Here is a 20,461-nt window from a genome sequence, read left to right as displayed (position 1 = left end):
CAGTGGCACAGTGGCGTTTGGGTTAGCACTGTGGCATCGCTTGGGGCTTGTATGCCTGGAGTGGAGTGTGCATGTTCTCCCCGTGCTCGGTGGGTTCCCTCCTGGGACTCCGGTTTCCTCCCACAGGCCAAAGACATGCAGATTAGGCTAATTAATGTTTCCAAATTGTCCGTAGTGTGTGAGTATGTAAACTGAGTATGGATACTCAGTCCAGGGTGTACCCAGCCTCGTGTCAAGAGTCCCCTTAGATAAGCTCCAGGCCTCCCTTGAGCATGTATACAGGATAAGCGATATAGAGAATGAGTGAGAGTCAGAGTCTAAATACTAAAAAAAAATTATATTTTTTTAAATGACTAAAATGTCTGAATTCACTAATTTACTAACATTATGTCATTCTTCTGTGTGGCATCCAATTTAAACACACTGTGGTAAGGGTCCTCACAGTTGAAATATTTTATCTAAAATATTTTATTGTCATTGAGTTTATTGACTTACCATCAATTATGTTACATACAATGTTATGGGTTATAAATTCTTGATGTTGTTAAATAAATTATTTGTTCAAATACGATACATGTTAAACACTTCATCAAAATGAGATGTGGTCAGCCAGGTGAGTCCTATCACTGAAATTATGGGTCAAAATATGGAAATTGTTAACCATGTTACATCATTATCTGTAAACGTATGTCAAAGCCCATATTATACATATGGGTACACTAACATATATTCTCAATATATAACGATATTCTCCCTAATATACACATTTTTTTAATCCAATTGTTTAAAATAGATAAAAAGAAGAGACGCTGGGCTGCTGGGCTGCTGATCTTGTAAATAATGGTGTATATTTAGAGAAGCAGAGCGAGACACACAGCACAAGTGCAATCAAAATGTGTCCCATAGAACAAAATTACATCATTTGATGCCGGTCACTTGGCACTGGGACAAATCATTTGTGAGTTGCGGGACAACTTTAGGAACATAGTTAACAAACTAATGTTAGAGTTATAAAACCGTACTTTACCTTGGATAAAATGTTAGGGCTATGTTACACTTAATGTTACACTCAATGTATTAACTTGAACCCCTATTAGATCTAGTGAGAAAAATTTTTGAAAGATCTATTTATGAAAATTGTATTCGAAATCATAGAATCACATGTATAACCTCCAAAAATCCAGTCCATGTGCATTTTAACTAATCACTACATTCCTGTAAAAAAAAACATTTCTATTTCTTAATAATGCTAAAATTATGAAATATCAAATTTAATGTGATTACCAACTCAAGGTACCCTATACATATCACAAAATTTGTCAACATTAACCATGAATGATGTACACTATGTGGAGTAAAGTATTTGGCCAAACCTGTAATAAAATTTTATCCAAATGTATATACGTCAATATGGAGTTGATCCCCTTTTTGCTGCTAAAATCCATTTTTCTTAGAAGGGTGTCCAGAAGATTGGGGCTGTTTTTGTGAGGATTTCTCATTTATTCTGTAAATCCTATAAGGTACAGGTTACTGATGTTAGACGAGGAGCCTGGCTCACATCCTCCGTTCCAGTTCATCCTAAAGATGAACATCAAGGCTCTGGCCAGACATGTTCCTTGCTTTGTGCACTGGGGCAGTCATGTTGGAGGAGATATGAGCCTTCCCCGAACTTGGAAACACAGCAAAGTTGGAAGTACAACATTTGTCCAAGATGTCTTGGTATGCTGAAACCTTAAGTTTGCCCTTAACTGGGGATAAGGGTCCTGACTGAAACACCTGAAATAAAAAAATAAACAGGTTTCGCCTAATACTTTTGTCCATATAGTGTATCTCTTTATTTATATCTTTATGTATATCTGTCTTTCAGCTGCTCCCGGCAAAGGCACAGGTTTTACGCCGGATGCCCTTCCTGACGCAACCCTCCCATTTTTATTCGGGATTGGGACGGGCAACGCATCCTTAAATTTTTTTTTCTCTCTCTCTCTCCCTCTTCAAGACTAATGTAAGACATAATATATAGCTTGTCACGTTACCTATTCTCAATCATGAAGACATTTGTTTGTCAGAAACCTTAGTCCCTGCTTTGTCTCTCACAATCCCAAAGCACTGACACCAGAGATACCGTCCAAAAACTAAATAAATATCACTGTATCAATGATTATACACTTTTATAAATTCATTCATGTAAAGCCTTAACCACATATGTCTGCATAAATTACCTGTGCTTTGCTTTGAAGCTGAAACAAATGTCAGCTTTTGTTAAAGAAAAAGAATTAATGTCTTCTGACCAATCAACTGTGTTATAATAACACACTTTTTTTCCATTAAAAACAAGGCTTCAAGACACAGGTTCTGGGTCAGCATGACACATCATAATGGAGTAAGTCAATACACTAAATTTATGGCCTTCCTAACTGTGTTAGACTAATTTCTATTCACGGATTTAACAATGACATGAATAAGCTGGCTAAAAGCTGTAGTTTCACATTCAAGTTATGTGAATATTCTCTATACACCTGGGTTGAAAAGGGTCTGATCAATTTTGCAAAAAAAAAATGGCACAAAAATGGCACACACAAAAAAACAAATAAAAAACGGAAAAAAACTAAAAAAAAAATTATATACTGTATATATACAGTGGTGTGAAAAACGATTTGCCCCTTCCTGATTTCTTATTCCTTTGCATGTTTGTCACACTTAAATGTTTCTGCTCATCAAAAACCGTTAACTATTAGTCAAAGATAACATAATTGAACACAAAATCAGTTTTTAAATTAAGGTTTACGTTATTAAGGGAGAAAAAAACTCCAAATCTACATGGCCCTGTGTGAAAAAGTGATTGCCCCCCTTGTTAAAAAATAACTTAACTGTGGTTTATCACACCTGAGTTCAATTTCTGTAGTCACCCCCAGGCCTAATTACTGCCACACCTGTTTCAATCAAGAAATCAGTCAAATAGGAGCTACCTGACACAAAGAAGTAGACCAAAAGCACCTCAAAAGCTAGACATCATGCCAAGATCCAAAGAAATTCAGGAACAAATGAGAACAAAAGTAATTGGGATCTATCAGTTTGGTAAAGGTTATAAAGCCATTTCTAAAGCTTTGGGACTCCAGCGAACCACAGTGAGAGCCATTATCCACAAATGGCAAAAACATGGAACAGTGGTGAACCTTCCCAGGAGTGGCCGGCCGACCAAAATTACCCCAAGAGTGCAGAGACAACTCATCCGAGAGACCACAAAAGACCCCAGGAGAACATCTAAAGAACTGCAGGCCTCACTTGCCTCAATTAAGGTCAGTGTTCACGACTCCACCATAAGAAAGAGACTGGGCAAAAACGGCCTGCATGGCAGATTTCTAAGGCGCAAACCACTTTTAAGGCAAAAGAACATTAAGGCTAGTCTCAATTTTGCTAAAAAACATTTCAATGATTGCCAAGACTTTTGGGAAAATACCTTGTGGACCGACGAGACAAAAGTTGAACTTTTTGGAAGGTGCGTGTCCCGTTACATCTGGCATAAAAGTAACACAGCATTTCAGAAAAAGAACATCATACCAACAGTAAAATATGGTGGTGGTAGTGTGATGGTCTGGGGTTGTTTTGCTGCTTCAGGACCTGGAAGGCTTGCTGTGATAGATGGAACCATGAATTCTACTGTCTACCAAAAAATCCTGAAGGAGAATGCCCGGCCATCTGTTCGTCAACTCAAGCTGAAGCGATCTTGGGTGCTGCAGCAGGACAATGACCCAAAACACACCAGCAAATCCACCTCTGAATGGCTGAAGAAAAACAAAATGAAGACTTTGGAGTGGCCTAGTCAAAGTCCTGACCTGAATCCTATTGAGATGTTGTGGCATGACCTTTAAAAGGCGGTTCATGCTAGAAAACCCTCAAATCCAGCTGAATTACAACAATTCTGCAAAGATGAGTGGGCCAAAATTGCAAGTTATCGCAAACGCTTGATTGCAGTTATTGCTGCTAAGGGTGGCCCAACCAGTTATTAGGGTCAGGGGGCAATTACTTTTTCACACAGGGCCATGTAGGTTTGGATTTTTTTCTCCCTAAATAATAAAAACCATCATTTAAAAGCTGCATTTTGTGTTTACTTGTGTTATCTTTGACTAATAGTTAAATGTGTTTGATCAGAAACATTTTGTGTGACAAACGTGCAAAAGAATAAGAAATCAGGAAGAGGGGAAATAGTTTTTCACACCACTGTGTGTGTGTGTGTGATATACACACTTATATACACACTTTGTAAACACAGGAACTGGAGCATTTTTTATGTGGTGAACATTTTTGTCTTAAGGTTATAAATATATATATGTGTGTGTGTGTGTGTCCACATAAAAAAAATCCCAGTCTCTACGTTTAAACTTCCCAGTTCACAGTTATCCACAGAATGTCAATTATATTCCGGTAATGTGCCTAGAGTGTGGTGCAGGCGTAAAGACAATCCTTAATGCTCGAGAGTGGAGTCACTTCTCTGCATTATCACCGATCCATTTCCACAGTGCTCATTATTAACCACACTCAGCTGCGGGAAGTACCACTTTGTGACACACACTCTCCCAGGCTGAGTCATTTCCTCACTATTGTGCAAGTCAATCAGGAGCCCAGTGCTTTTTGTAACCCAGCAGAATGTCGTTGTTAAGATTTACTGCACTGTACACCTTCCCTGTCTGTCACAGAATATAAGCCCATGTCCTTGTTTGCTTGTCTCAGTTGTTTTATGACTCTTTGTAAAGACCTCTCAATGATTTATTTAATGGCATGCTGTGCTCATGAAAGCTATGAGGTATGCATTAAGCAATCACAAAGAAGCACCTCTAGAGGTTACAAGTAAGAGTTTTGTGGAGAATAACAGCATTATGCTCTTTACATTCATCATCCTATCGACCTACCTAACCTCACTTATACTCCTCAACATAATGGCCCGTATGCTAATACTGGCCTGAAGGTCAGCCCATTATCCAGAGAAGCACTGGACCCACTTGCAAAGTGTTGGCAGGACTATGAAACATGACAGGAAAAATATGAGTAGTAATGAGGTTTAATGTGGAGTTTAACAAAGGCTCCTCTTGACCAATAATCCTTCAATAGTTAAAATCAGAAGGAATACTACACAGCAAGCACTGATGTTAAGACCAGCACTAATAAAGGTGTTTTATTCAACTATTAGAGGTCGGATGGAGCACAGTGGCACAACAGGCAGAAATGCCTCCTAACAGCTCCAGGGTCTCCAGTTCAATCCAAATTTCAGGTGTGGAATTTCGGTGCATGTTCTTTTCATGGCAGCATGGGTTTCTTACAGGTTCCTCCAACATACCAATGTCAAATCAATGCTGTAAAATATTTCCCTCTCCTTAATTGCCCTTAGGTCTGAATGATTGTCTGTGTGTGGTCACCTGAAACAGACTGCCATCTCATCCTTCTATTAGGAAAAACACAGAGGAAGAAATGCCAGCATGGTGTACTGTATGAATTCTAGCTCTAAAAGTTCCTTAGGCGCATTACCAGTTATGTGTTGTTGTTCTTTGGGCTGCCCTGGATAGACACCACCGCAGACAATTTTTGGCATTTTATTTATTTTATGCCAGACTCCCTTCCAGACACAACCTTTCCATTTTCATCCACATGTGAGACAAGCACAAAGGGTGCAAACTGCACATGATATTTTTTAACAAACATGGCTGGTAACAAACTAGTTGCCAAATTTGCTGTGACTTTTACCAGGCACTTACTAAGCATGAGTGACTGAACACTGCAAGTGTAAAAGACATACTGTAGTATTAAATGTGGTGTTTGTTTCTCACTAGAGCTACGTAACTGCTTATTCTCTTAAACCCATGTGATAATTAAATGGAAATGGAAATTTCATGGGAATTCTGGAGGCACTCCACCGGCTATACTAATAGACACATCTCTAATCATTCTACAAACAAAAGAAAAGAAAACAAATGTCTATTTATATGCACATACCACACATTAGTCTCATACCTGATCCTAACCCCTGGTTATATCCACTTTTATTGATTAAAGTTTTTTCTACAAAATATGTGATCTTGTTACCTATTAAAGTACACAGTACTTCCGCAGTACTAATAATCAGCAGTGATATTAGAATGTGCACATGAGTGTGCACAAAAATGCTGTGATTTGTATAAGCATTATATCAGTAGTCATCCTTTACATTTATCTCAAACAAATCCATAATGCATAAACCTTTGTTTATTTAAGAACAAATAACTTACTAATCTGCAATTTGTGTGCTTGGCCAAATTCTTATTATTTGTGTAAGAACCAAAAGTATCAAATGCACATATTCATATAAAGTGTACCATGTGTACCATGTGAAAATGATCACAAAATATTTCATGCTAAACATTAATGCCAAATTACCAATTACTCACATCATCAAGCTGGACCAAAACAGCCTCCACAAAAACTACTGACAATTTTGAAACCCAGAATATCCGAATAATTTATTCCTCCTAGCTTGGATAAATAGTAGCAGTATTCTTACTTGGTATGTCACCCATTTAACAACATTTAAAATAAAGTACCCCCTGAAGCTATAACCTTTCTATCGTGGTACAGAAGACAGCATGTGGCTTTTCATAATACACACTTCATTGATTTTCCCATTGTGAACACACTGCTCACACAAAAAATGTTAAGTATATTGTTTCATGCCTACTACCTTTTATTAGTATTGCAACGCTAAAGCAGTGTAATTGTGAATGTAAATTGTGGCGTGTAAGTGTGGTTTCATTATGGTTTTCCGAGACCCTGACATTCCCAACATTAGCAGCTGTTTGGAGGCAGGTGTTATTTTGTCAATTTGGAGAGCATTTAAATGTACATTGTTATATGCAATCAGTTCCTGAGCCAAATGTACCACTGTTGCCATCATTCACTGCTCCCATAAAGCAGATCATCGATACACTAAGAGCTGTTACAGACATTATTGCTAAGTAATACCAATAAATGAGCATTGCATCTGCAAAGACCTTTAGCTTTATGTTTACTGCATTTCGAAAATGCCTTATCTACTGTAGACAGCTTACATTTAATCTCATTATACATCTGAGCAGTTGAGGTCCTTTCTCAAGGGCCCACCAGTAGCATCTTGAACCTGGTTTGAACCTGGGACCTTCTGATCAGTAGTAGTCCAACGCCTTAACCACTGATCTACTCCTTGCCTGCACTTCAGGTCACCTTGTATATAAAAAAGACAAAATCTGGTCTATTGCTATTCAGTGGCAAAGAAAAATAGAAGACAGATATGGCTTCACGAGTCATTTGTCATGAGTTAGTAAACTTAACACAATTCATAGTGCCAGAAAACTTGATACAACAATAAGTGCAAAAACATGAATCTTGCCTAGGGCACCAAATGTACTAAGTCTGGCGCTGATTATATTCATTAAGGTTCTTTTTTTTTTGGCTAGAAATAGATTTTTTCCCCTCTTAAATTTGCATAAACATTTCAATGTGAAAAGGCTTTGTTTTGGGGTGGAATGGAAGATTGTCACCTGAACTGGTGTGAATTACTGATGCCAGTAGCTCAGACCATGCATATTCAATAAGGGTTTGCTATTAACCTTCTCTTAGTCTCTTTATCTGGAAAAAGGTGTAATTTTACATGTATTAAAATTGTACTATGGATGCTAAATATTTGGTAAGTTATACGATGCACTTGTACAAGACCCCCAGCAAACTAACCAGCTACAGACTGTCAATAACCTGTTATGTAACATGACCCTATAATGACAACTTTTTCTTTTTTTTAAAAAAGTTTACTTTTTAAATTTTTGCTAATTTATTAAACATAAGAAAATCGAGAAAGTACATAGGTATTCACAGCCTTTGCCATGAAACTCAAAATTGAGCTCAGGCGCATCCTGCTTCCCCTGATCATCCTTAAGATGTTTCTGCGGCTTAATTGGAGTCCACCTGTGGTAAATTCAGTTGATTGGAAATGATTTGGAAAGGCACACATCTGTCTATATAAGGTCCCACAGTTTACTGTTCATGTCAGAGCACAAACCAAGCATGAAGTCAAAGGAATTGTCTGTAGACCTCCGAGACAGGATTGTCTCGAGGCACAAATCTGGGGAAGGTTACAGAAAAATTTCTGCTGCTTTGAAGGTCCCAATAAGCACAGTGGCCTCCATCATCCGTAAGTGAAAGAAGTTCGAAACCACCAGGACTCTTCCTAGAGCTGGCCGGCCATCTAAACTAAGCGATCGGGGGAGATGGTTGCAGTAGATAATATAAGATCATTACAAGTTAACCTCTCCTTATAGCTCAGTTTAGTTATGGTAGTACAGGAGTATTGTTCATAGTTTAGTTACTGTGATATAGATATAGTTGTGGAAAACATAGCAAATCAATAATATATATATATATATATTAATACATTGTAAAATACAATTTAATTTTGTTTCTTAAGTCCTTTTAACAATTTACTTTATTTGCAGAGCACACATTTACTTTATTTGAAGAGCACACAAGAGTTATTTAAGTTTGTATAAAATGTGGAATTATGAACCAAAATGATAAACTGTCCCTGATGAGCAAGCCAAGGATGACGGCGACAGTAGCAAGGAAAAACTCTCTGAGATTCCAGCAGGAAGAAACCATGAGAGCAAGCAGACTCAACAGGGAACCCATCCTCATTTGGGATAGCAGGGATTGATCTGCATCATACTGTGTGACACTGGAAGTTCAGTATACCAGGAGATGTGTTTAAGATGTGTAAAACAATGCTAAAGGCATCCAAAACATTGAGATTAAAATATTGAGATGTGTGTGGTAAATGCACTGTAAATCCTTCATAACAGCTTTAATGGTAGGTACGGTTTGTTAATTAGTGATTTCTGACGCTGGTAACACTAAATGAACTTCTACTCTGCAGCAGAGGTAGGTTTTGGTCTTGCTTTCCTGGGAAGGTCTCCATCATGGTGCTTGATGGGTTTTGCAAATGCACTTGATGATACTGTTCTTGCAAGAATTTCATAGTTCAAAAAATCCAGTATTATTCTTAAAAACTTTCTTTCCGCTGCTCCTGTCAAGGTGTCGCCACAGCAAACCATCCGATCCGTGCGCAACTTGGTATTGTTCTAAAATTTAGAAAATAAATCCAAACTTGTGTCCAAATGTTTTACTGGTGTGTACAAACCTTTGACTGGTACTAAATGGTTCAGTTTAAAAATCAACAGCTCAAAAAAAAAAAAAAAGTTAGAATAAATAGACCAAATGCACCATATGGCTAAACGTTTCTATACCCTGGCCTATAACGTCCATACAGTATGTGGGCCTTCCCTAAAATGTTGTCACAAAGTTGCAACACATAAATGTCCACAGTTGTCTCTTCATATGATGCAGCATTGTCCTAGAACCTGTTCCAGTATGAATGTGGTCCTGTGCACAAAACAAGGCCCTAAAGAAGTTTTTTCCAGAATGTCATGAAAGCTCATGAGTGACCTGCACAGAGCGTAGACCTCCACCCTACACAGTAAAACCCCCTGTGATGATTTAATTCTATCAGTTTATTTGAGTCCAACTGGACTCATATAAAAACTGCTGGGTGTTAATTCAACACTTTACGTGTTAATTAAACACTAGGGAATTTTCTGTGCTGTACTGACTACATTTTGGATTATTTGAAACACCAACTTCATACTAGGCTTTTTCACCCGGCATCAGTGCCTGACCTCACTAATGCTCTTGTAGGCCAAGTGGACACAAATTCCCACAGCCGTGTGCCAAAATTCAGCAAGCACATATGAGTGTGATGATTCACTATCTACAGTATATGCTGCACAGTTGTCCATACAATGTGGGTTCCATTGAACTTAATATAAAATTATTATAAAATATTAATAAAATATTATTATAATATTAATATTTTAAACCTAAAATATGCTTCTCCAGTTTATAGCTCTTGATGACTAAGTTATCTGTTGACTATGTAAACTTGCTCACAGTTTCTAATCTAGTTCACAAGTAATCAGTTGATGTGTTTGAGATGGTCTCAATAGATATATGAACACCATTTGTTTAGATAAATTTAGATACATTAACTTAAATTAAAAAAGCAATCCAATTGGATAAAATGAATCCCTGTGCATGCAAATGCACTCGTTGTGTCTTTTTATAGCAAATTAAAACGCTCAACGCTCCGGAGGGAGCCCTGAAAAAATTACTTTGTGCTACAGAAGGTCGAAAAATCTACACAATAACGAAAATTCTTCAGCGTATCCCTCAGACACCAGAGAGCTCACCAGTATAAGAATTAGGGCGGAGATACACTTGCACGTCCTCAAACATTGACACAATGTGCTGATACTGTAAGTGCTCACAAGATACAATATGCATGTAAACCTTAGGGGCAGGGTAGTCAGCGGGCAAGTCGAAAATGGAGAAACGTTCAGAGGAAAAATGTGACCGGTTCTGTAATTACTGTATATGAATCGTATTTGATATATCTTCAACTTACCAGAATGGCAAATATACAAGTCAAAACATTTGGTGGGAGAAAAACACTAACTTAAATGCTAACATGATAACTAAGCTCCTCAAGGGTCACCAAGTTTTTCAACCTTATGTAAAACGTCTGTAAAATTGTAAAATTCAAAGTCTGATTGAATTCTCCAGTGTGCCCCCTAGTGGAATTACCCAGAAACACATGTATTATATTTACATTCAGGCATTTAGCAGACGCTTTTATTCATAGTGACTTACTAAAGGGCTTTGAAGTTTACACCCCTGGATAGATCCTTACACTGGGGTACCACCCGTCAAAGAGTTTTTGTGTGTGTGTGTGTGTGTGTGTGTGAGGTGGTTGGGGGGTGGTGTGGATAAGAGGTATGTGGGTGCTGGGTCATTTTTTGCTATATAGGCAAGCATGTAAACAAATCTCCACACAATGTTGCTGGTTGACTATGTAAATACATAGTTTAACAGCCAATATATTTCTAAATTATTATTCTACTAGGGATGTTCCTATGTACGTCTTTGTAAATCACTTACACTTCTTGAGTCAAACATGAGCTGAACATGTGTACGTGTTGTTTTGCAAGCAGCTGTGGGAAGAAAATAGCATCCTACCTGAATATTTGGCACTGGAAGTGGGCTAATGAGTGGCGGTAAGAATGGATCACAGGAGAGCTGCCAGCTCGTGACAGCACGCAGAGGAGGAGGAGGTCGAGTAGAGGTAAGGAGGGACGCATGAGGAGTGGAGCTCAGACTGCACAGTCCTGCAGCATTTGGCATTGTCCATACCCATGGAGGAGGCTCGGTGCTCAATGGCCACACGTGTGGCTGAGCTTTCATACGCCGAACGGGCATCATCCCTGCATCCTACAGCAGAGCTTCATGTGCCGGCAACAGGCAGAAAAAGATGGGAAAGATGGGACTAAGCAATGGCAGCAATATACAGTACATCAAATATTTTTGTTTGTTTTGGGGAGAATGTTGTAATTTGAGGTGGTATTGTAATGTCTCTTAGTTTAAGAGTTAGCTTCATCTGAATGGCAATAATAATAATAATAATAATAATGAATGAAAAATTTTAAGATCAATGGCAACTGAATCAAAGATACTTAAGATTTGTTTACTAGTTTGGTTGGTTGTAAATAAAATAAAAAATCTGGAGGATGGTACTGAAAACTTTTGTCATTAAACTCTCATTAAGCAAGAAAAAAATACAAACAAAGCAGGTGCACAGAAATTACAGAAACCTGGGTTGCTTGGAATGGAGCTTGTGTTAGATAGTTAATTAAGCAAAAAAAATTCATAAATAATGGCTTTAAGTCATTCTGTTTACTATATCTGTCACTTAATTTACTTTTTTTGCTCTTCTGTCTAGATCATATTTCTGCAGCACTTCTGCGCATTCAATTGCTCAGCTTATTAAAGCGGTTCACATCTCAAAGAAATACTCTGCATATTTGATTTACTTCCTGCAGCTGAGTTGATTAAGTGTCAAATTTCTTTCTTACTGTATTCAAACTGCTCTAGAGTCCACTTAAAAGCAGATCTAGACCACTTCACTCAGACAGGTGTTTTAGTCACCACTGTGAGTTTGATTACTGCATTCACACCTGGCCAAACAACCTGTGCTCAGAAAACAATCATACCAAGGTTTGGTTTAAATGAATTAAAGAATTAAATTGTGAAAGGAGCCTTAAATAACCTTTCATGATTGATGACTGATTATCTTGCAACCGTAGAATCATAATGTTAGTGTTCACCAGTTTGTTCCTCTGGGTGAATTCTAAATGTAGTCTTATCAATGAGGGTTTTAAACAATGCCTGTTTGAGAAGCAAAGAATCCTTCAGGGAAACCATTTCTAAGAGTAAAGCGATTATTCTGCAACCTGTATGCACTAAAAAAAGTCTTCAGAAATGGAAACAAATGGATTAACTCTAAAGAACTTTAGCTTTATTCTACGTGTGAAAGTGTATAAGAGAGAGAAGTCCACACTTGCTCCCATTGGGTTCTTAGATAAATCTCAGATCTTTAGGGAAGTGAATCTTCACTGATGTATAAGATACAGTAGCAGATCACCAAAGAACACTGGATTTGGTACTCTTAATCCCTCCGGACCTTTTATTTTTTTAACATCAGATCAAAATAAGATTAAGATCAGATCAGAATAAGATTGATTTATTCCCAACAGCTGATTTCCTTATGTGTGATATCATTTCTTCATTTAATTTACCACATACAGAGGGAATATAATTTACTATGCAAATCCATGAATATTCATTCAGGGCTCCAAACTGAAATGAAATAACATTTAGGATGGTACACATGTGCTATTTAAAATGCAGAATGTAAAGTATACAGTACATTTTAGCCGACATGAATGTGAGAAGACTTTTGCAGCATGCTCACAACACACTATGAAAACTAGGACTAGTCCGAGCACACCAGCTTCTGGTGAATGCAAGTTTATTGGAACTCACTGGTGTTAGGCATGCAGATTATTTCATAATTAATGTACTGCGCATCCTTATTGCGCTCCACAAGTTGTGCGTGTACATGACTGCTATCCGGGGTCTAAAACGCAATCCAGTGGTTCCGAACTCACCTGTGAGGAGATGTGTAAATTCCCTTATAGAGGGGTACACTTTATCACAGCCTCATTCCATCACTCACTGGCCAAAACAGTTAGAGCTCCCCGAAAAAAAGCGGTTTAACATCCAGCGCCAGATGTTCTAAAGTGACCGGAATGAGAAGCGACCGAGCCGCGTCCACGCGCGATCAGACCCGCGGATCCGATGTCAGTCCGCCCACAAAAAAAAAGAGAGAGAGAGAGAGAGAGAGCTCGGTGGGACTGTGAAGGAAAATCTGCTCCCCGTCAGGAAATGTATCCGCTCCTAGAATCGACCATGGCTCATGTGAGACATATTAAATCTCGTTCAGAATGTAATCCAGGTCGTGGGAACTTTACGCGTGACGTCCTGAGTGTGAGTGTGCACAGATTCCTTATGACGTGTCTCTCTCTTTCTCTCTTTCGCTCTCTCTCACACACACACACACGCGCGCGCGCACACACAGAGAGAGAGAGAGAGGAGGAGATAGATTCAGTGCGATGCCGCGTGCCAGGGCAAAGCGCATCCAAACCGCACGAGATCCAAACGAGTTAGGCGGCATCATCTGTTTAGACTCTAACAGAACTACCGATTCACGCGCATAATCAGTGGAAATGTACGTTTGTTTTTCTTTACATTATTTCCCAGCATTAACAGCATTTTTATTCATCCAGAATGCACAGGTACATATGATTCTGTCATTTTCAACCTGTCATTTTCAGATGCTGCCCAACAGTCTGTCTATAATTACGTGCATCACTTTTGTACCACCAGGGGGCACACCATGTTTGGTGCGTTTGATCAACTCACTTGAGCATCATCATCATCATCATAAAAATATTAATTGTAAGGTGGCTAAGTTTATTTCAAGTTTATTGAGAAAGCCTCAAACGTTTCTTCTGCTCAGCATAAAAAGCATCAGTCTGAGTTATACACTGTGTATATAGACATATAGCCAAACAATGTATACACACTTAAATATACTGTACACCTCTCTTCTGACGATCACATGATAACATCAATGATGGTGCGATTACTCACATCTTTAGAGGAAACATAACACTACATATATCTGCCATAATTCAATTCTCCCATATACTGGGAGGAAATTCTCCCATATATTCTCCCACATATAGCTCCCGTATATACCCCAAACACGCATTGTTTAAAACCCTCATTGATTGTGGGACTACTCACATCTTTAGTGGAAACATAACACTACACATATCTGCCACAATTCAATTCGAGGTTTAACTACAGTTGAAGTGTGTATACATTGTTTTGGCTGAATGTATGTATATATCACCCAAATGTCAATAATAATCATAATAATAATAATAATAATAAGAAGAAGAAAAACAATGATAATAATAATAAATGGAAAATTTAACAGTTTCCTAGAGCAATGGCCTCTGGATTAGAGATAATTCAGATTCATTTATAAGTTGAGTTGGTTGCAATGTAGGGGCAATAAAACAAACCGAAAAGGTAAATAAATAAATAAATAAAATCTTGGGAATGGTGCTAAAAACTGTCATTAAGCTCTCATTAATTTGTGGGAAACAAAGCAAGGAAAAACAAAGCAAGTGCACAGAAATGACAGAAACTTGGATTGCTTGAAATGGAGCTTGTGTTAGATAGTTAATTAAGCAAGAGAATAAATAATGGCTTAAATATATAAATACATATAGATAACTAAAAGTATATAGACAAACATTCCTGTTAAATATTGTTTATATTTAGTATACCAAGAAAACATATCAGAAAATATTCAATACATCTTGAACAATGCCATGCTACTTTGGGAAACATTTTGGGAAATGCCCTTTTCTATTCTAACATGACTATGTCCCCGTGCAAAAACCAAGGACTATAAAGACATGGTTTGATAAGTTTGGTGTGGAAAAACTTCACTGGTCCGCACAGAGCCCTGACCTCAACCCCATTGAGCACCTTTGGGATGAACTGGAACAGAGATTGCAAGGAAGGCCTTCCTGTCCAACATCAGGGCCTGACCTCATAAATGCGCTACAGAATGAGCACAAATTCCCACAGAAACCCTCCAAAATCTTGTGGACAGCCTTCCAAAAACAGTGAAAGATGTTATAGATGGGACCAACTCAACCAAGTATATGTATTTGGATAGAATGTCATTGCAGGTTTGGCCAAATATGTTTGTCCATATATGTATGTATTTAGGCCACAGCTAATTTTGGTTTAAATCTGAAAAACAGATAGGCTATTTTAAAATCAAATCAAAGAATCAAATCAAAGATATCTGAGGCACTTAGAAATAATACAAATAAATATAAAAGATGTGCTGCCTAGCCAAAAAGGCAATTTTTCTGGTATTTATCCAATTATAATTTCAGAATCTTGAATGGTATCATTGTAGTTTATCAGCCATGTTATATCATGCGTGACCCATGAGTTTCATCTTAGAGGCACAGGGCTTTAAATACTGAGACACCACTGCCCTGATCCTACAAGTATATCCTGGTGATCTCCAGGAACAGGTTTTGTGATAACTGCTTTAAGTGAGGGTGCTTTCACTCTAGGGACTTAGGCAGGGATCAGAGTACACGTGGCTAAGTATGTTTGAGTAGCGTAAGCATTCCGTACTATGCCTAAATTCCATTTGAAAAGACAGTCTTTAGCATTGTATGGCTCACTTGGGCAGATTTTAAAACTTAAAACAGGTAGGTGGACCAATGTTTAGAATCTGATGTCATCACTGCTGCCTGTTTCTTCTAAACTTTGCAGACATGCGCAACATACTCTGAGCTCATCCTCTGAACTCCACTAGCATACCTCAACAGGCAACATTTATAATAGTTAATGAATAAACCTAGTGAGTAGAGTAGAGTAAATCTTATCTTATCTTTATGTTGATTGGCAGATACTGATACCTACTGCATAAGAGTTTGTGGATATATAAGTGTATTAAGATATAGAACAAAATTCTTAATGTGATTCTGAAGCTGACCAGCGTTTAACAGAAGGGGGTATGAGCAACCATCATCATATCTACCACTCTGCCATTTGCATGTTTGTTTGTAAGAATACATTTCAGTTAAACAGGTAAAGGCAATTTTGTTATAATCGCAGTTGAGATTAAAAACAATCTTATTTGAGTCTACTCAATTCCACACTTAAGCCGCTTCTGAATCAATTTGTTGAATTCCAGATGGCTGAAAAGTCTTGGTGTGTTTGTGTGTGCGTGTTCGTGTTAGTTCAGTGGTGCCTGATGAAGCTAGGATTTGTTGCTGCCAAAGATAGCCTAGGTTAGGTGAAATTTAAAAGTGTGGCTAAAAACTGCAATCATTCTCATGTCTAATAAGTCAGAAATAACGTGACTTTTTTGATATATTTCTTTCTTGCTTCACACCCACTTCCTCCCTTGCACTGAGGCAGAGTGAAATTAGAGTGATCAGTGCTGTGCAAAAGGGTGCATTTAAGGTCGTGGATTGCCTACCACAATTCAGTCTCACTCAACTAGTTTAGAGTCCCACATGCCAGCTCACAACTCGTTTCGTTTTCAGATCACATTGAGGTCAAAGTTAAATAAGTCAGCCTGGTAAAAACTATAATCTTCTGCTGTAGATGTATCACCCTTTGATTAAGGAAGGAATCAATTATTTTTGATGAAAAAAATCTAATAATGTGGTTGCATAAGTTTGCACACACTCTTATTCCTGAGAATGTTTTCAGAATTAAACAATCACATTAAAACTCATGTTAAACACATGTTTAAAATGCCTATGATTAACCCTGTATAAAGTTCAGATGTTCTACTTGTCTAATTTAAGCCTATTCCCGATGTTGTCTTAGTTGCATTGTACAGCAAATGCCAGTGAGCAGAGAGCTTTCAAAGTACCAGAGGGATGGCATTGTTAAAAGGGTTTAGTCAGACGAAGGCTACAAAAGAATTTCCAATGCATTTGATATACCGAGACACACATTAAAGACAGTCATCATCAAGTGGAGAATATATGGTAAAACAGTGACATCACCAAGAACTGGACATTTCTTTAAAATTGATGAAAAGACGAGAGAAAAAAACTGGTCACGGAGGCTGCCAAGAGGCCTACAGCAAAATTAAAGGAGCTGCAGGAATTTCTGCCAAGTACTGGCTGTGTAGTAGATGTAGCAAAAATCTCCCATATTCTTTATATGTCTTAGCTATGGGGTAAGTTGAAGGAACACATCCAAGCCTGGCTAAATATTGCCAAAACACATTTGAAGTTTCCGAAAAACATGTGGGAAAATGTGTTGTTGCCTGATGAAACCAAGGTTGAACTTTTTGGGCATAATTCCAAAAGGTTTGTTTGGCCCAAAAAACAACACTGCACAAAAATAACACTATACCCACAGTGAAGCATGGTGGTGGCAGCATCATGCTTTGGCACTGCTTTTTTCTTCAGCTGGAACTGGGGCCTTAGTCAAGGTGGAGGGAATTGTGAACAGCTCCAAATACCAGTCAGTTGTCACAAAACCCTCAGGCTTCTGCTAGAAAGCTGAGGATGAAGAGGAACTTCAAGGCATACATTCAAACCAACAAACAAATGGCTTAACCAGAAGAAAAGCAGCCAGAGCCCAGACTTGAATCCAATTGAAAATCTGTGAGGCGATATACTGTAAGGAGGGCTGCGCACAAGAGATGCCCCACAATCTGACAGATTTGGAATGTTTTTGAAAAAAAGAATGGCAAATGAACTTGGCAAAGAAAAAAAAAAGTTAGGATGTACCATGCTGATAGACTCCTAGCCAAAAAGCCTGAGTGCTGTAAAAGCATCAAACTTCAACTAAATATTAGTTTAAGGGTGTGCATTTTTATGCAACTGCATTATTTAAATTTTTCATTTTTACTCCCCCTAAAAACAAGAAGTAAGAGGTCAGTTTAAACGGTGAAAAAAGTCCTGAAATTATTTATCTTGGTTCTTTTTTTTCATAACAAAAAATAGCACTTTACTTGGTGTTTATGGACTTTTTATATCTATAAAAAAAGATTAGTCAAACACTTCTTAAATTTCTGGTCAATAAGCAATTTAAACCTATAGACGTGCATAACAATGTCATTAACATGTTCTTCATTATTGTTCGTGATCCTTTTTTTTTTTACTGGAAATAGTCAGTAGTTTTTACTCTAGTCAGGAGTCAGAAGTTTCTACAAGACCATACTAGAGCAATTAAAATGAGTTCTCTATAGCCATCTCATCTCTTCATGACCACTGCTGACTGAATTTATCTTTATTTTTAATAAGCACAAAGAAATTGCCAGGGCTAGAGGCTAAACAATATCTATTATATACATACAATATATAAAAAATAAAATTAAAAAAAACTGACCCTGAAATCATCAATAATTGTTCTTATTTTGTGCATTTTTTCCCTCTTCTGCTCTTGTTTGTTTACCTCAGTGAATATCCTCAGCAAATAAGCTTATCCTAAAATTATATCAGAGTGGACCACCTGGAGAGATCACTGCTGTGAAATTAATTGTTTTAGCCTTTTTCTGACCTCAAATTTTATCATGCAGAATATCACTTAGATTTTGTGCAATTCATTCAATTACATCTATACAGTATACTGTTTAAGTATTTGTTTTCATTAAAAATGTCATCTTTTAAAAAGAAAAAAAACAGAACAACTTTTTCAAATTTTCATTATAGTTCTTCTTAAATTATGGCAGCTGTCGATATAAAATAGTTTTAGAGGCAATATCTAGTCTCAGTAAAGCAAAAAAAAAAATAGCTCTACAGTCAGCAGTCAACACGAGTAAAAATGCATTTAGTTTTGCTGTAGCAAATGTAATTATTAACAATAAGTTGTTCAGACCAATTCACCATGAGCTATTACGCAGATTAAGGTAAATCATTAAACAGACATTGCTTCTGCAACAATCTCTAGTTCTCCCTCTTTCCCAGATATAATGCCCTTGTTAGAGATTAAGTAAATGTATTTTGTTAATATAACATAATTTTGGTGTATTATCTATTTTGCACTCTGGTATGTTATACAGTTAAACTTGACATGAAATTCCACACGCTAATATTTCATTGGACCTCATTTTGTTTTGATTAAGGCAGAGACATATGCAATGTCACAAAGTGTATTACCATCCAGAGTCACATCAACTTCTCTCCAAGATATTGTAGTGATGATTAAAGGGTCAGACAGCTGCGTGAAGCCTTTTCCAGCACATCCCAAAAATTCTCAATGGGGTTAAGGTCTAGAGTCTGTGGTGGCCCAATGATGCATGAACAAAATGCTCCTGAATCATTCTTTTACAATAACAGGGTAAATCTGGACTCATTAGACCACATGACCTTTTTCCATTGCTTCACCATCCATTCTTTATGCTCCTATATTTTTTATTATTTTTTAACTAACGATTAGCCTTTCTGATTGACTCTACAGTCTGCACAGCTGTTTAGTCCCGATCACTTGATTTTTAAATGAGTTGAAATGCTTTTTCTTTACACTATTATAAAGTATTATAGTTCTCTTTTTTTTTTCCATTTTTTACCGATTTCACTTTAAAGTGTTTGCAATCTCCTATCATGCTCAATTTACATCATACTTCTTCCTTGATGATTGTGCAAATCTTTCCAAGTTTAATAATGTGTTTTTCACTTCTTAACCAAATCCTTTGTAGTTTCATTTTCTTAATGCAGGACCCTATTGTGACCCTTCTGAAAGAGTTACATCTTTGCCTTGATCATAGAATAAGTCTGCTGCCATGGTTGTTTAAGAAATGCGTAGCTACTCACTGCATCAGTTAATGTACTGTAGAGTTGAAAACTTGTTGCCAGCTGAACCATATTAGGCCATGATCACACAAAGCTGGGTATTTTTAAATTTTTACACGCAAACAAAGTTTGAGTAGTTGAAAACTGAGCATTTGGAAAACTCCTTTTAAAATGAAGGTTTTCCAAAACTCAGTTGTCAGTGTACCAGTTGTGGTGTTGTGTGGACAGAGGAAACTGAGATTTTGGCTTGTTGTAACGTCACCTTGTGTGCCGATGATGTCATCGTCTGTGTGCCAGTCAGCTTTGGTTATGAGGATATTTTGTGCAATGGTGGAGTTACGTGCAGTAAACTAGTGACTATCGTAACGCTGCTTACTGGACTTTTTACATGCATGCACATACACACGCAGTTACTCGCACATTATGTTAACAAACAGAGGTGTCTGAATGTACAGTACTTTGAAGCTCACTGCTGCTAATTACAAAACGCCGAAGACACAGACCCCGCAGACAGCAATGGGGGTTTTGGACGAGATCCAGTCGGACTTTTTATGGCAGAAGCGGTAATGACGTTTAGTTTAGGCTTCTGATTGACC

General features: G+C 37.6%; 1 protein-coding gene across 1 annotated transcript in view; it reads right to left on the bottom strand.

The window, feature by feature from the left end:
- Window positions 1-13,471, bottom strand: part of tcerg1l (transcription elongation regulator 1 like) — a 120,149-nt gene extending 106,678 nt beyond the window's left edge. The window contains exons 1-2 of the mRNA XM_053510891.1: window positions 13,110-13,471; window positions 11,122-11,384 (exon numbers count right to left, since the gene is read on the bottom strand). Of these exons, the coding sequence (XP_053366866.1) occupies window positions 11,122-11,364 (243 nt within the window). The 5' untranslated portion in view covers window positions 11,365-11,384; window positions 13,110-13,471. The remainder of the gene's footprint in view (window positions 1-11,121; window positions 11,385-13,109) is intronic.
- Window positions 13,472-20,461: the final 6,990 nt, after the last annotated feature.

The sequence above is a fragment of the Clarias gariepinus genome, chromosome 14 (genome assembly GCF_024256425.1).
Source record: "Clarias gariepinus isolate MV-2021 ecotype Netherlands chromosome 14, CGAR_prim_01v2, whole genome shotgun sequence".
NCBI classification, from domain to species: domain Eukaryota; kingdom Metazoa; phylum Chordata; class Actinopteri; order Siluriformes; family Clariidae; genus Clarias; species Clarias gariepinus.
Note: the sequence above shows the minus strand (reverse complement) of the source record. Positions and strands in the feature narration are given on the sequence as shown.